The sequence below is a fragment of the Magnusiomyces paraingens genome (assembly GCF_902498895.1).
Source record: "Magnusiomyces paraingens strain CBS 517.90 genome assembly, contig: contig4, whole genome shotgun sequence".
NCBI lineage: Eukaryota > Fungi > Ascomycota > Dipodascomycetes > Dipodascales > Dipodascaceae > Magnusiomyces > Magnusiomyces paraingens.
The window spans coordinates 1,155,894-1,170,330 of NW_022474070.1; the positions used below are offsets into that span (position 1 = coordinate 1,155,894).

General features: G+C 32.9%; 3 protein-coding genes across 3 annotated transcripts; 2 read left to right on the top strand and 1 right to left on the bottom strand.

Moving 5' to 3' along the window:
• Positions 1-625: 625 nt before the first annotated feature.
• SAPINGB_P005145 (uncharacterized protein) lies at positions 626-1,765 on the top strand (the record flags this gene model as incomplete). The annotated part of the gene is made up of 2 exons (XM_031999860.1): positions 626-1,058; positions 1,197-1,765. The coding sequence occupies 2 exons, from the start codon at positions 626-628 to the stop codon at positions 1,763-1,765; spliced, it is 1,002 nt and encodes a 333-aa protein (XP_031855751.1).
• A 7,969-nt stretch (positions 1,766-9,734) lies between these two features.
• Positions 9,735-11,279, top strand: SAPINGB_P005146 (uncharacterized protein; the record flags this gene model as incomplete). The annotated part of the gene is made up of 1 exon (XM_031999861.1): positions 9,735-11,279. One exon carries the CDS (start codon positions 9,735-9,737, stop codon positions 11,277-11,279), a length of 1,545 nt encoding a protein of 514 aa, XP_031855752.1.
• Positions 11,280-11,695: 416 nt separating this feature from the next.
• On the bottom strand, positions 11,696-13,471 carry SAPINGB_P005147 (uncharacterized protein; the record flags this gene model as incomplete). The annotated part of the gene is made up of 3 exons (XM_031999862.1): positions 11,696-11,749; positions 11,797-12,871; positions 13,002-13,471. The coding sequence occupies 3 exons, from the start codon at positions 13,469-13,471 to the stop codon at positions 11,696-11,698; spliced, it is 1,599 nt and encodes a 532-aa protein (XP_031855753.1).
• Positions 13,472-14,437: the final 966 nt, after the last annotated feature.

Genomic DNA, 14,437 nt, shown 5'->3' on the forward strand with positions numbered 1-14,437 from the left:
TCGCTCGATAGCGGAAGATACTGGGTTCGATTCCCAGAATACCCCCTTTTCCTGAGGATGTGTACGGGAGTATACACCTAGACTGAAAACCATAGGCTACCCTGGTTACAGGAATGCCGACTCTTCCGTACAGTCTAAATAGCCTGCAGGTGATTGCGGACCGTATCTCTGACGGAAGAGATTAAGAAATACATGGGCGTCCGTGAAGATAAGTGGAAATGGGTTGGGAAGGTTTTGGGACCGACAGACTGGTTCTCCCTGTTCCTCGTAAGCTGGCATCAGGGCCCATCTTCCGGGCTACCGGAGACGCACAGAACAGAAACCACCCGTACTAAAAAGGTGCAAATGAAAACCGGCAAGTCACATAGTCAGACAATAAAAGGATAGCGCAGATGTTGATGTTATATAGCTCTATAACCCTTGAATAAAAACAAACAAACAAACGAAAAGGCGAGTTCTCCAAGCTTGTGTGAAGTTTGGATACCACCCAAAAGTCTGGAGACATGGCATTATCGTTGTTATACCTAAACCTAAGAAACCTGACTATTCAAAGCCAAGAGCATACCGACCAATTTCCTTACTTAAGATTCCATCTAAAGTACTGGAAAAAATTATACAAAAAAGAATGACCAAGCTTACAACACACTTACTTCCACCAGAGCAATATGGGGGAAGACAAGGTTATTGTGCTACTGATGCTGTTTTGGAACTTGTCCAAAGAATTGAAACTAGTAAAGAAAAAATTTCAGCTATGCTCATTGATATTCAAGGAGCTTTTGATAATGTTAACAGAAATATATTGGCACACACAATGGAGGATATGAAACTACCCAAAGCACTTATAAACTGGACGTACCAATTTGTAAGTGAAAGAGAAGCTAGTATGCTCATGGACCGAAGAAAAGGATCAGTGCAAAAAATTAGTACCGGAATTCCGCAAGGCTCACCTATTTCACCACTACTTTTTTTGATATATTCCACACCAATGTATCATGCCATTAAAGAATGGGGTGGAACTCCTTTTGGCTTTATTGATGATGTGACTATTACCGTTGAAGGTAAAATTAAAGAAAATACCAAAAGTTTAAGCAACATATTAGAAAAATGTTGTAATTGGGCTAAATCAAGAATGAACAAAATAGATTTGGGTGATGAATTGGGTTTTATTCATTTTACAAAAAATGTGAAACATAAAGATGAAAAAGTGCAACTTACTTTACCTAATGGAGAACTTCGTGAACCCCAGAAGGAAGTTAAATTGCTTGGAATTACTTTGAATAATCTGCTTGATTTTAAATCTCATATTTTGAATAAAATCAATAAAGCAAGAAAAGCTGTTGGTGCTATTTGGCATCTTGGTGGCGTGCAAAAAGGTATGCGGGGGTCTGCAGTCAGATCACTGTATATTGCTTGCGTGAGACCAATTGTCGAATATGGCTTAGAAATTTGGCATCATAAAATCTTGAAAGGAGAAATCCACAAGTTGGAAGTGATGCAGAACATGGCTTTAAGAAGAATTGTTGGTGCTTATCGCACAACTCCTATTGCGGTACAACAAAAGGAAGCTGGTATTATGCCATATAGTATTAGGCTAAAATTTATGGTGGCACGAAAAGCTATTCGTTTACACCTAAATATTAGCAAAACTAATCCTATTAATGGTCATTTGTTAACATTGATTGAGAAATCTCCAATTGCAAAGCTAACCACTCTTTACATGTTGGCGAAAGATGATAGAGACTATATGATTAAGAAGGATGAATAACGAAAATGCAAGAGGGTTGAACCTCTTACACTGAAACAACAACAAAATCAGACGATTGGAATTTTGAAAAAACAAGCAATGGAAGAATGGCAAGAAATGTATTGGAACAGTAGTAAGGATCTGTGGTATCATAATATCACAGTGGAGTCGAAATGTACTGATAATCTTTCCAAAATGGTTACGGGAGTGATCATGAAGAAAGATAGTCGAAGGATCTTGAGTAATATTACTCAATTTCGCACAGGCCATGGCAACTTTGGCGCATGGTTTAAAAAGTTTGGAATTGAAAAGGATAGTTACAACTGCAAATGTGGAGAGCTGGAAACAGTTCATCACATTTTAGTCGAGTGTCCTTTGCTTGAAGAGGAAAGAAAAGGACTAAAACGGATATCTCCAGAGATGGACATGTCGACTCTCTTAAACAGTTTAACTGGCTTACAAGAGATTGTAAGCTTTATCTCTGCTTGGAGGGATTAAGAAATACAATTACAGCGTTGATGAAGACAAGTGGAGATAGGTTGGGAAGGTTTGGTTATTTTAACCCCCTGTTCCTCGTAAGCTGGCATCAGGACTTATTTTCGGGCTGTTGGAGATGCAATGTTGAAGCCAAAATTAAAAGTTTATTATTAAAATGAAAAAATATATAGTATGGACAAGAAGGATAGCGCAGATGCTGATGTTATATAATTCTATAACCCTTGAATAAAAACGAACAAATAATCCATTATTTCTGGTAAGATAGCATCAAGATTTATTTTTAAACCTTTGGAGATTCAATGTTAAAGTTAAATCAAAAGCTCATGATGAAAATGAAGATAAATAGTAAAAACAAAAAGGATAGTGCAAATGCTGATGTCTTATAATTCTATAGCTTTTGAATAAAAAACAAAAAAATCAATCAATTTAACAGAAACCTATTGCATGATACAAAATATAACTTGGTTTGACTCTATAATACATAAATTCTTTTCAGTGAGTCTCGAGCTTTAAAAAACAATGATAATTTTGCTGTTTAAATTAATCTTAAAAAATAGCCTTGTTGATGATTAAAGTGCTAAATAGAAGTGTTGATGCCAATCAAGTTAAATCAAAAGGTAGCATATTTAGGGTAATAATCTTTATACATGATAGATGTTTCTCGATGTGTATTATTAAAAATTCCAGTAATTAAAAGTACACATATTTACTAATGCAAATAAAATGCAACCAGCTGGTTATTGTAATAAGTGGAATTAATAATTAGTTTTTTTTCATTTGAAATATTGAATCTAATTACTGTAAATTGTATAGTTGTCATATTGCTTGTAAATTTAGTTTAAAAGTGTGAACCCATCTTTTTTTCTTAGACGTTGTGTGAGGTAAACTTGATATGAAAAAAATAAATTGTTAAACACTTGAAGAAAAAACTACCGATATTTATAATAGAAATTTATATTTACAAACGATTACTCATAGCCTTATGATGTGTGCAGCTTTTAGGATTAAGGAGAACCGGAACCGGTTGACCCTCGTCCGACTCAGGGACCACGCTTCACAACAACATTGTACCTTAGCCATATGTACTGATACATCTTGTTTCTGTACCTGCAACTTAAATCTATTGATTTGATTAAAAAGAAACCAACCAAAGATTATAATATTGAAAAGAATTCAGGAACTCAAATCTGGGGAAAAATGATGGAGATATTGTTACCATTTCTAAATGAGTACGCATGACTTGGTATTTGTTCTTTTGAGATATTGAAAAATTCAAAACAAAAAAGAAAATCATAAGAATAAATTTTGGTAGTTCATGGTATTCACTTTGAATATAAAAACGATGTTATAATTTAAAAAAAAAAAAAAGATAATGAAATTTATACGATATATCAAAAAAATGGGTATTCCTAATTATTTAAAATTTTAAGGTGTATTAAAAATCAATTCAATATTTGAAGGTTTCTTTGATGTATTCAAAGTTTCTTTCATTTATTTTCTTGACTTTATTGACTAGAGTGGTAATATATGAGATTGACTCAAGGTTAATCTATAATAGAAGAAAAATTTTAATTTCATCATAACATTAAAAAATTATGAAATTTAATTTTTTTTTTTTTTTTTTTTTTTTGGAAATAGAAGAGGACAATCGATTGTATATATTTCTTATCTGCTCATTTGAGATAAATTATAGTAATCACTATGATTACAGTAGATTAATTTCATTGACATAATTATGTTCTTAACAAAACAAAAAAAATTAAAAAAAAATAAGGCAAAAGTTTAGAGTAATTGAATTTTGTCTTTTTTTACAAAAAAATCATGATAATAATAATTATCACTATTAAAAATTCCTCAAATACGGAACTATATCCGGGTGCTCCATAACTCCTTGTTTATTCTTATTCAAATTTTTTGTATTTAAATGCGGTGGTGTGTGGTCCGGTCAGAGTATGTATACATTTCGGGATGGATTAGAGGAAAAATTTGAATGCAAGTGATCGCTTAAAAGCTTTTAAAAATAAATTACAAAATAAGTAAAAAGTAGTGGGGTCATTTTTTATTTTTTATATGTAAAAAGATTTTGGATAATTATGATAATTTTATTTTAATTAAAACTTCAAAGTTAGAATTCTAACTATATTTAATTTAAGTACATTCATTTTTGTTTATTTTTATTTTAAAAAAAACGTGTTACCATTTATATATTTCATTATTCTAAACTTAAGTTTGAAGTTTAACAATGAAACCATTATTTTGCTTTAATTTTCTAAAAAGTGGGGAAAGAATTTCTGTAATTATAAATCAATATAATTACAAAGCAGAGAATTTTTTTTTTTAAAAAAATAATAAAACAATACCACCATTTTAATTTCATGTTTAGTACTTCATACTTTCCACATAAAATAGTATTTTCTTGTTGGAAAACTCTCGATTCAATACTGTGAGAAATGATGCAGAGTAAGAGAAAAATATACTTATGAGTGTGTAGTAAAAACAATGATTGCGTGTTTGGGTCTTGGTATCTTGATTTCGATTAAAGTTAAGCTGAAGAATAATAAAAGAAAAATAAATAAGAAAAATAAAGATATATAGTGGTTAAAAAGGAGTCGTAAAGAGAGGCCTATTGAGTATTTTTAGTTAAAGATTTTAAAGAAGATAATGAAATATAAGGGTGAGCGAGTTTCAATCATCTGTTAAAGTGAAAAAAATGAATATGGTTGAAAAACCTTGAAATAATTATCTTTCAAAGTTTTATTATAATAGGATTTGAAGGGTTCTCCTTATTTCCTTTTTTTTTCTTTTTTTTAGCCAAATCATTTACCCCAAACTTTGCAAAATTGAGGGGAAAAGAACATTGAAACTTATTAATCTGGGGGGATTATTGTTTTGTGGGGTTGAAGCGATAGATGGTAGTCGTAATATCATTCATCCAAAAGTCAACACAACTAATTGATATATAGTTTTTTTTTATAAAGAAAGCAGTGTAAAATTCGGGAAGGACTAGTCCATGTTGGAAATTTTATTAAACAACAACAACAATTACTGCTTGATTTATAAAGAAAAAGACAAGAGATTGCCAATACTGAATACGTAGTGAGTTTCAAAGAATTTAAAAGCAATATTTCAAGAAATAGAAGTTTTTATTGATTTGAATAAGGTCTAAAAGTGTGAGTTTGATTTCATAAGAAAATTGAAATATATGTATTATAATTATAAAGATAACTTTCTTAGGGATTTTTCTTTTTCTGTTCACTTTGTTTTCTTTTTTCGAGTCTACTTTTGGTCAACCCGGATTATTGAAAGTTTTTCCGATTTCTTAAGAATTTCTTTATTCTCACTACGCAATTTGTGCTTTTTTAGGGTGGACGATATGTCTAGGTGCAGTTACACAAACGAAACGACAAACATTTGTTTTTTTTGTTTTTTTGGAGGGGGAGAGACATCTCCTTTATTTATAAGGAAGAAGAATGTGAGTATTATTATTATTATTACAGATTTTTCAGTCTTTGCATATGGAAAATCAAAAGATTGTAACTTAAGTGTGCAGACCTTTCAGCCCCCCACGAAATACCTTGAAAGCATCCAAATATGATCAGGATAAATCTCAACACCACTACCACCAATAAGTAAATTAAGTAGTAGTAATAAATAAAAAGGTTAGTCTATGTTTTAAAGTATGTGAGCACCACTTTTGAAGGCTATGAGGGGCCCTATTTTTGTTTCTTTTTATCATTTGTTTCTGTTGATAATGTAGCTTATTGGACCAAGTAGAGGGGTCGCTAGTTATTGTACTTTTTGGAGGGGAATGAGTATATAATCGGAGCAAAGGATTCCGTTAAAAGGAAACATCTTGATTTATTTTTTTTTTTAAAGAAAGGGAAAAAAAGAGTGCAATAATTGGTAGGAAAGAAGGGTGAAAGGAAAAAAAAAATTAAAATTAAAATTAAAATATAGATTTTTCATCTTTAGTAGGGGAATCGCGGCTTTTGATGGTTATCTAAAATATTTAAATATATTTATAAATTATACTATTATCCCAATTTTACCAGTAAATGTATTATTTTTGTTGGGATTGAAAATAAACCACTAAAAAAAAATAAGAGGGTCAAGTCCTACCAAATTATTAAAAAGTTTTAATATTTTTTTTTTTTATATATCTTCGGTAAAAGCTGACATCTTTGTGTTTGTAAGAAAAGAAGAAAGAATGAAAGCCAAGTGTGCTATTTTGAATTAAACTGATACCAACGGTTATGAACCTGAGTGAAATGGTCAATAATGAAAAATTTTCTTTTTTTTTTTTTTTATAACTTTAATATGGCAAGCGTGATATGAACTAAATGGTTTCTTAAAATGTCAAATTAAGAATGTGGGAGCGTCCTGTTGCTACAGACGTCTGGCAGCTGCTTTGGATAATTTTTTTTTTTTTATTTTGATTTTTTTTATGAATGAAAAAAAAAAATGGGTTGTAGATGATTTTCCAAAGAAAAATTCTTTATCCAATTAATTTGGTCTTTGAACAAGCGAAGGAGTTTTTTTTTTATTTTTTATTTTATTTATTTTATTTATTTTATGCCTTGAGATTTAATTAATAGTCCCACAACCTATATGGTTGAAAGTATACGCGGGAAACATACGTCCGTTGTTGTTGTTTTTTTTTTCGAATGGTTTGATTTTTCATTTTCATTTTCATTTTCATTTATTTATTTATTTATTTATTTATTTATTTGAATCTTGAAATTTTTTTTTTTTTTTCAATAATCAAAATCTCGAAATATGGCCTCTAAAGGCAAAAGGCAACGAGACTTAATTACTAAGACAGAGTTTCTTATGTAATATTATCATGGTTATTTCTACACGAAAGAAGAAGAAGAAGAAGAGATTTATAAAATAGTTTTTAACGGAATTTACCTTATTTTTTTGTTTCATATTTTGAATATTCAATAACAAGGTTTTTTGTTTTTAGAAAAAAAAATTTCTTCTTTAAATTTTATTTTTTATTTCATATTTGATGATCATGGAATGAATGAGTTACGTAGGTTGAAAGCAAGTTTTTAAATCACAATTGTGACTTAGTATAGCATAGTATTATATATGACATGCAACACAACGTTCATATTAAGGAAAACCCTGTTTCTTTAGAAAATTATTTATAAATATATAATTGAATAATCAAGTCATCTGTTCATAGAGTGGCAAATAAGCAAGGTTGCATCTGAGCTTAAAAATGTGCCAAATTTCTCTAGTGTGTGTGTGTGACACTATCTATATTAAAAATAGCAATGTACTACGACTAACTTTAATGAGAACCGATTTTAGAAACCATAAAAAAAAATATCCCATTTCATCATTTCATCATTTCTTCATTTCTTCATTTCTTCATTTCTTCATTTCTTCATTTCTTCAATGGTAGCCTCAACTATCTCTACACATAAATCCAAATATTTTTCGGGACAGGGTGTTCCAGACCCGTTAAAAAGATTTTGAAATTTGAATTTTTGAAAGACTTTGATATTCTTTTATAAATACAGTTGATTTCTTGTAGTATTCAACTTTTTTTTTATAATTTTTCAAAGGAAATTATACTCAACTTAGGTTTAATTGTATACCATGAAATGTCACCATCAATATATATATATTCTCCGGAGTTGATTCTAAAAACACCGACAACCACCGGTAATCTCGGCTTTTGCATCTATTTATTTTGGTAAATAAATAACACTAAGAGTATTTGCCATGAATAGGGAGGCGTTGTTTTTTTTTCGTGTTGGGTTAAAATGAAGTTGGATGCATTTTTTCTTATTTCTTTTATATATATCTTTTCTAGTTCATGGGATCTTTCTTAGTTGCACGTTAAGGGTACTAAAAGAAAAAAAAAAAACTTGTAAAATCAACATTGACTCAAAATGTAGTAGAGAATAATAATGGTGAAGTTGTTGTATTTAGACCCTTTTCTCAAACTAAAGAAAAAAAAAAAAACCAGAGATTGGAGGGGGAGGAAACATGAACCAGACAAACAGACAGGCAGACCTTTTAACAATTTTTGATTTTAAAATAACTACCATCCCCCTCTTAGTATTTCTTTCTTTCTCATTTTTAGAAAATATATTCGCACGAGGTCTACCCGACGGTTTTTTTTTTTTTTTTTTTTTTGAATAGGCTCTTGTTCTTTGTTTTTTTGTATTTTAAATTAAAAAAAAAAAAAAATTTTTTTCTGAAAGGCACCACCAACACCAACAATTACAAACAAACAAACTCTTGCTGCTTCCTTTCTTTTCAGCGACGTCATGACTGACTGATTTGGCAGGCTATTCTTTTGGACGGCTACGGTTTATGTAATAAATTACGTGCGGCGTTTACAAATATAATTTTTTTTTTTCTTTTGGGGGGGCTGCTACTCAAGAAAAAAATCTCAAAATAAAACGGAATTTCATTAAATAAATGGAAATAATTGAATATAATAATTAAAAATAAAATACAATAAAATAAAAATAAATAAATAAATTTTATTAATATTAATATTATTATTATTATTATATCTTTATTTAAAAAATCTTCCATCTAATGTTCGGATAGGATTCCTAAACCAGGAAAATCATGAATTAACACTGGCCACTATCACTTAGAAGGATATAATCATATCCATAACAAGCTTCAATAGAGTTAGAATGCATCAACCATGAGAATAAATAAATAAATAAATAAATAAATAAATAAATAAATAAAATAACAGTCGACTTTACTGGTTTACAAGTACTTGATGAGCACCGGCGAGGGGAGAGGGAAGAAAGTTTTTTTTTTCTTTTTTTCTATTTTAGACTGAAAAAAAAAAAGCTTTTTAAAAAAATTTTTTTTTTTTTTCATAAATGTTTAAAGTTTATTTGCCTTTTTATGAATCAAGTAAGAAAGGAGGGGCAAATATCGAGAAATCATACTATAAACTTATCATCAACATCAAGTTTTGGTTTGAATTGTGTGGAGAAAGGCGGGGACCAAAACTCGCCTTTGAAAATGTCCTAAAACGGAAAAATCTTTGTGGGAGGAACTAAAAGGCAAGGAATAAAAATAATAAAAAAATAAAAAAAAATAAAAAAGATGGAGAGAGAGAGAAGTTAAGGACACAGTCGGACAAAAATATTCAAATGTAAAAAAAAAAAAATGAAAAAAAGAAAATAATTGGAATCTTTTGTTTTTTATTTTTTTTATTCTTTTCCCCGTAATTTTTTATTTTCTCCAGATGGAATAAAATGTTTCTCCACAATGTCTCTTGTGATTCTTATCCTATAAATACTCATTCATTTCCTTAAATGTCTAACCTTTTTTTTTTGTTGTTTTTCTCTTTCCTCATTCATTTCATTTCATTTTAACACTTAAAACTTAATCTTCAAATCCTTTTTTTTTTTAATTAATCCTTCTTTTCTCTTTTTTGCCCTTTCCATTTTTTTTTCTTTCTTTCTCTCTTTCTTTTTTTCTTCCTTTCACACATCACAAAATGGGCTTTGTCGTTTACAATCCCTATCTGACAGCCGCTATTGCCACCATAGGTGGTATGCTTTTCGGTTTTGATATTTCCTCAGTCTCATCATTTGTCGGTCAGGAACACTACCGCTCATACTTCAACTACCCAGACTCTATCACACAAGGTGGCATCACAGCTTCTATGGCCGGAGGATCTTTCCTCGGCTCTCTCATTGTGGGCTACTTTTCCGACCGTTTTGGTCGAAAGATCTGCATCCAAGTTGCTTCAGTGTTTTGGATGATTGGTTGTGCAGTTCAGTGCTCAGCCCAAAACCAAGGCCAGCTCATTGCCGGCCGTGTTATTGCTGGCTTTGGCATTGGTTTGGCTTCTTCTACTGTCCCCGTTCTTATTGCTGAATTATCTCCTAAAAACATTCGTGGACGCTTGGTTGGTGTGTTTCAGTGGGCTATTACTTGGGGTATCATGATTATGTTTTACGTTGGTTATGGCTGCTCCTTTATTAACGGTCCCAACTCTTTCCGTGTGGCTTGGGGTATCATGATTATTCCTGGTTTCCTCTTGTTCCTTGGTGTTTTCATTCTCCCAGAATCTCCGCGCTGGCTCGCTTCTAAGGACCGCTGGGAAGAGGCTATCCATATTATTGCAAACGTCCAGGCTAAGGGTGATGTTGATAACGAAATGGTCACCATTGAAATTAACGAAATTCGTGAGGCTGTTGAGATTGAGCGCCAAAATGCAGACATGAAGATTTGGCACTTGTTTAAGAAGGACTCTATCAACAGAACCATGGTTGGTCTTTGGGGTCAGATTTGGCAGCAGCTTACTGGTATGAATGTCATGATGTACTACATTACTATGATGTTTGAAATGGCTGGCTACCACGGAAACTCTAACTTGGTCTCTTCCTCTATCCAGTATGTCATCAATGTTATTATGACTGTTCCTGCCCTTCTTTTCCTTGACAGATGGGGCCGCCGTATGGTTCTCATCTCCGGTTCTATCATTATGATGGCTTGGCTCTTTGCTACCGCTGGTATTTTAGCTTCCTACGGCCGTCACGTTGATTCAGTCGATGGCAATGAACTCATCAAGATTACCGTCGACAATAAGTCTGCTTCCAAAGCTCTTATTGCTTGTTCATATCTATTTGTTGCTACTTTTGCCCCCACTTGGGGTCCCACTATTTGGGTCTACTGTTCTGAGATTTTCCCCACTCCTCAGCGTGCTTTGGCCAATGGTCTGTGTGCTTCTGCCAACTGGGCCTTTAACTTTGCACTTGCTATGTTTGTGCCCACCGCCTTTCAGAACATTACCTGGAAAACTTATATTATCTTTGCCGTGTTTTGCATTGCCATGACTATCCACGTTTTCCTGCTCTTCCCTGAAACTAAGGGCAAGACACTTGAGGAAATTAACTACATGTGGGATGCTAAGATTCCTGCCTGGCGTACTGCCAACTGGGTTCCTCCTACCTCCGCCTTTGACCAGGGAGGCGAGGAGAAGGATCAGCAAACACACATTGAGATCCACACTGATGCCGAAAAGGAGGATGCTTAAAAAGTAACAACAAATCATTTAATTTTCTTATATATATATTTTTTTTTGTTTAGTTCAATGCATATTTTATTTTAGAATAATTAATAACTATATTAATCTCTGCCCTTTAATATTTAATATTAATGGTCCATGCAATTTGTTGATGTCCCCAATACGGCCGTAAATGGTCGCAACTTTGCTTCGTTGAGAAGCGCATTTTATGCAGCTGGGCTCGTGCACGCAGCATCTTGCACAATTTGTCCGAATCTTGGAAAATAAACATGGCCGGCCATACTGAAACTCTTGAAACTCGGGAAAAAGTTTCATTCAAGATAACGTTTTTATTAGTATTGTTTAATGTCTCCATGTCTGCAGACACCAACTTTTTGGGTACTATTAATGGCACATTTTTAGTGCTTAGGATAAAATCCGCAGACTCAAGCAAATGGATTTGAGTCAATCTTGATAACCTGGAAATATTGCATTTGAACCTTTTACGAGTCGTAAATATGGGTGTTTGAAGAACCCCTTTACTCACAGAAGTCACATTAAGCCACAAAGATTGCAGGTGAGGCGTATGTATTGCCGCTGTACTTAGAACTCTATCAGCAAATGATGGAGGAAGAAGAGCCAAAGGTTTATTTCTCAAATCATTGGTAACACAGGAGTTGTTTTTAAGTGGATTGGGAATATTAATGGAGCTTGGATCATTCACAGAAGAAATATGGCATTCAGTTAATTGTGGGACCAGAGCTAACGCGGCAAGAACAAAGTGGGACGAAAAGCCGGAAATGTAAAGCCCAGACACGGATTTACCAACAGTTGCCAAAAAGGCGAGCACAGATGGTTCCATTTGCGGAGCATCATATCCGGCAACTAAAGCTAGGCGTTCCAAGTTTGGGAGAAACCTTATTGATAACGAAAAAGAAGAAGACTCTTCAAATGAGGAAAGTGCAACTTTATCTGAATGTTGGTAGTTGTGGCACTCACCAGGGTCCACAACTATACACAAATCTGTCAGGCTATGGTATGCTCCAGTAAGCATCTCCAGCTTTTCCCAATCCAAAATGAGCCCTACAATAGAGTTTGGCAATGGCCCTGCAAGAGACACATTTGAATCGATATCAAGGTATTGAATTAATGTAGTAGTGGGTAAAACAACTTTTAGTGGAATGTTTGAAGATGAAGGGATGGCAGTTAAACTCAACGATGAGACGTGAGAAATCTTGCTCAGATCTGTAAAGGATTCAGTTAGAGTCCATTCAGCGGACTCGACAAAATCGAGAAAGGCAATATCAAAAAGTTCAATTGGTGTGTTTGTGACAAGGCTCACTTTTGTTGGTTTGTTGTGTGCTGACAAATAAGCCGCAGCCTTGTGAGACGCGTCCCTGAGGTGCTGTATGGAATATCTTTTTGATAGAAAATTGTTTTGAACTACAAGGCTGACAGATTCCAAATTTGGAGAGACCCGAGGATCGAGAAGCCGAACCCACTCTGGGGTATCATGTGAATAGTAAGGTCCGTTGACAACGGTGCACTTCGTTTCTGTGTTTAATTGGAGGTGTACGACATGGCTCAGAATGGCCACCGAGAGCTCGTTTTCAAACGAGTATCTGTAATGCACACGTAGGAAAAAAAAAAAAAAAAAAAAAAAAAAAAGAGTCAGAATTAAATGAAAACTTTTTATCCCAATAAACTTTTTTTTCATTGGCATTTTGGAGAAAAAAATAAGAATAAACTTACTGGAAAAATCCTGGGACCTGGGACGATCGTACTAGCGGGGACCGGTGGGGCAAAGTTCGAGACGAGTCGCCGACTATTATGGAGTGCCAAAGCCGTGCGCCGATAACATTTCGCAGTTGGTGGCAAGTAGTCGAAAGATTGATTAGGTCTCTAGGGGTTGTATAACCATCAAACGACAAAAGAGAGTCTTTAGGGTTGTTGCATGATGGAGACTTTTGATTTTGAAGGGCCAAGTCACGGTCTGAGATAAACTGAGCTAGAGCTTGAGCAGCAATGGAAGGGATTTTGTTTTCAGGCTTTTGTTTGTATGTGGCTGGAGTATGTGGTAGTGGTGGTTGTGAGATTTGGTCAATGGAGGGGGTTGTTAGTCGAGTAAAGTTGTGTGCGGCGCCTAGTTTTGGTTGCGAAACTAAAAGATCTGCAATGAGCAGAATGATTTCGTTTGGAAGTTTGAGCAACGGGCTTTCCATGGTAGTTTGAAATGTAAATTTTTATTATAAATACAATTAGATAAAAAGAAAAAGAATAAAAAAAAAAAAAAAAAAAGAAGAAGGAAAAGTTTGAGAAGGAGTGGTTTTTGGAAGGTTTTTGATAGAAAAGAAATAAACTAAAAAGTGGTAGTGTTTTAACTCATCTACAGATGGTATCAAGTAACTGAAAACAATGTTTTAAAAGGAAATTATCAAAATAAAATGAGAAATCCCTTTTTTTTGGTTCTTTCAGCTATTTTCAAATATGTTTATATATATATATATATATATAAAGGTCAGGTTTCAGAATCAAAAGAGAGCACAAGCCCTTGAATCTCGCACGAGTACAGATCATTTTTTCTTCTTTTTTCTCAGAAAAAGAGGAGAATGAAAGTGAATCAACAAGCATATCTATCAGACTAGTTTGTGATTATAAATTTTCCCCACCATTTAAAGTATCTATTTAAGCATATTTAAAAGAAATGGAGAGAGAGAGAGAGAGAGAGAAAGAGAGATTTTTTTTAAAAAAAAAGTGGAGAGAAAATGTGGGGTGGGAATAGAAGAGACATTACGGCCGTGTGACAAATAACTACCCTCAAGTTCATCCATGATTGCTTCAAATTGACCCTCAACTTTTTTCCCCCTTTTTCTTAATTTTCTTTATCAAATATATACTATATATTTAAAACCATAATTCAACGGTGAACCTTTTTTTTTTTCCTGGTCTTGGGATCTCCAGATTATGCAAAAAAAAAAAAAGAAATCTTAAAGACCCGGCCGAAAAGGATATAAAACACTAACCCGAATTAAATAAATTATTTATCTTTTATTTATTTATTTTTTTTTTTGGTTTTTTATATATCAAATGTCATTTTTTTTCTTCTTCTTTTTATTATTTGTCTTATTCTTCTTCTTATTTTTCTTCTTTTTCATTATTCTATTATTGATAATTTCTAACATTCATTA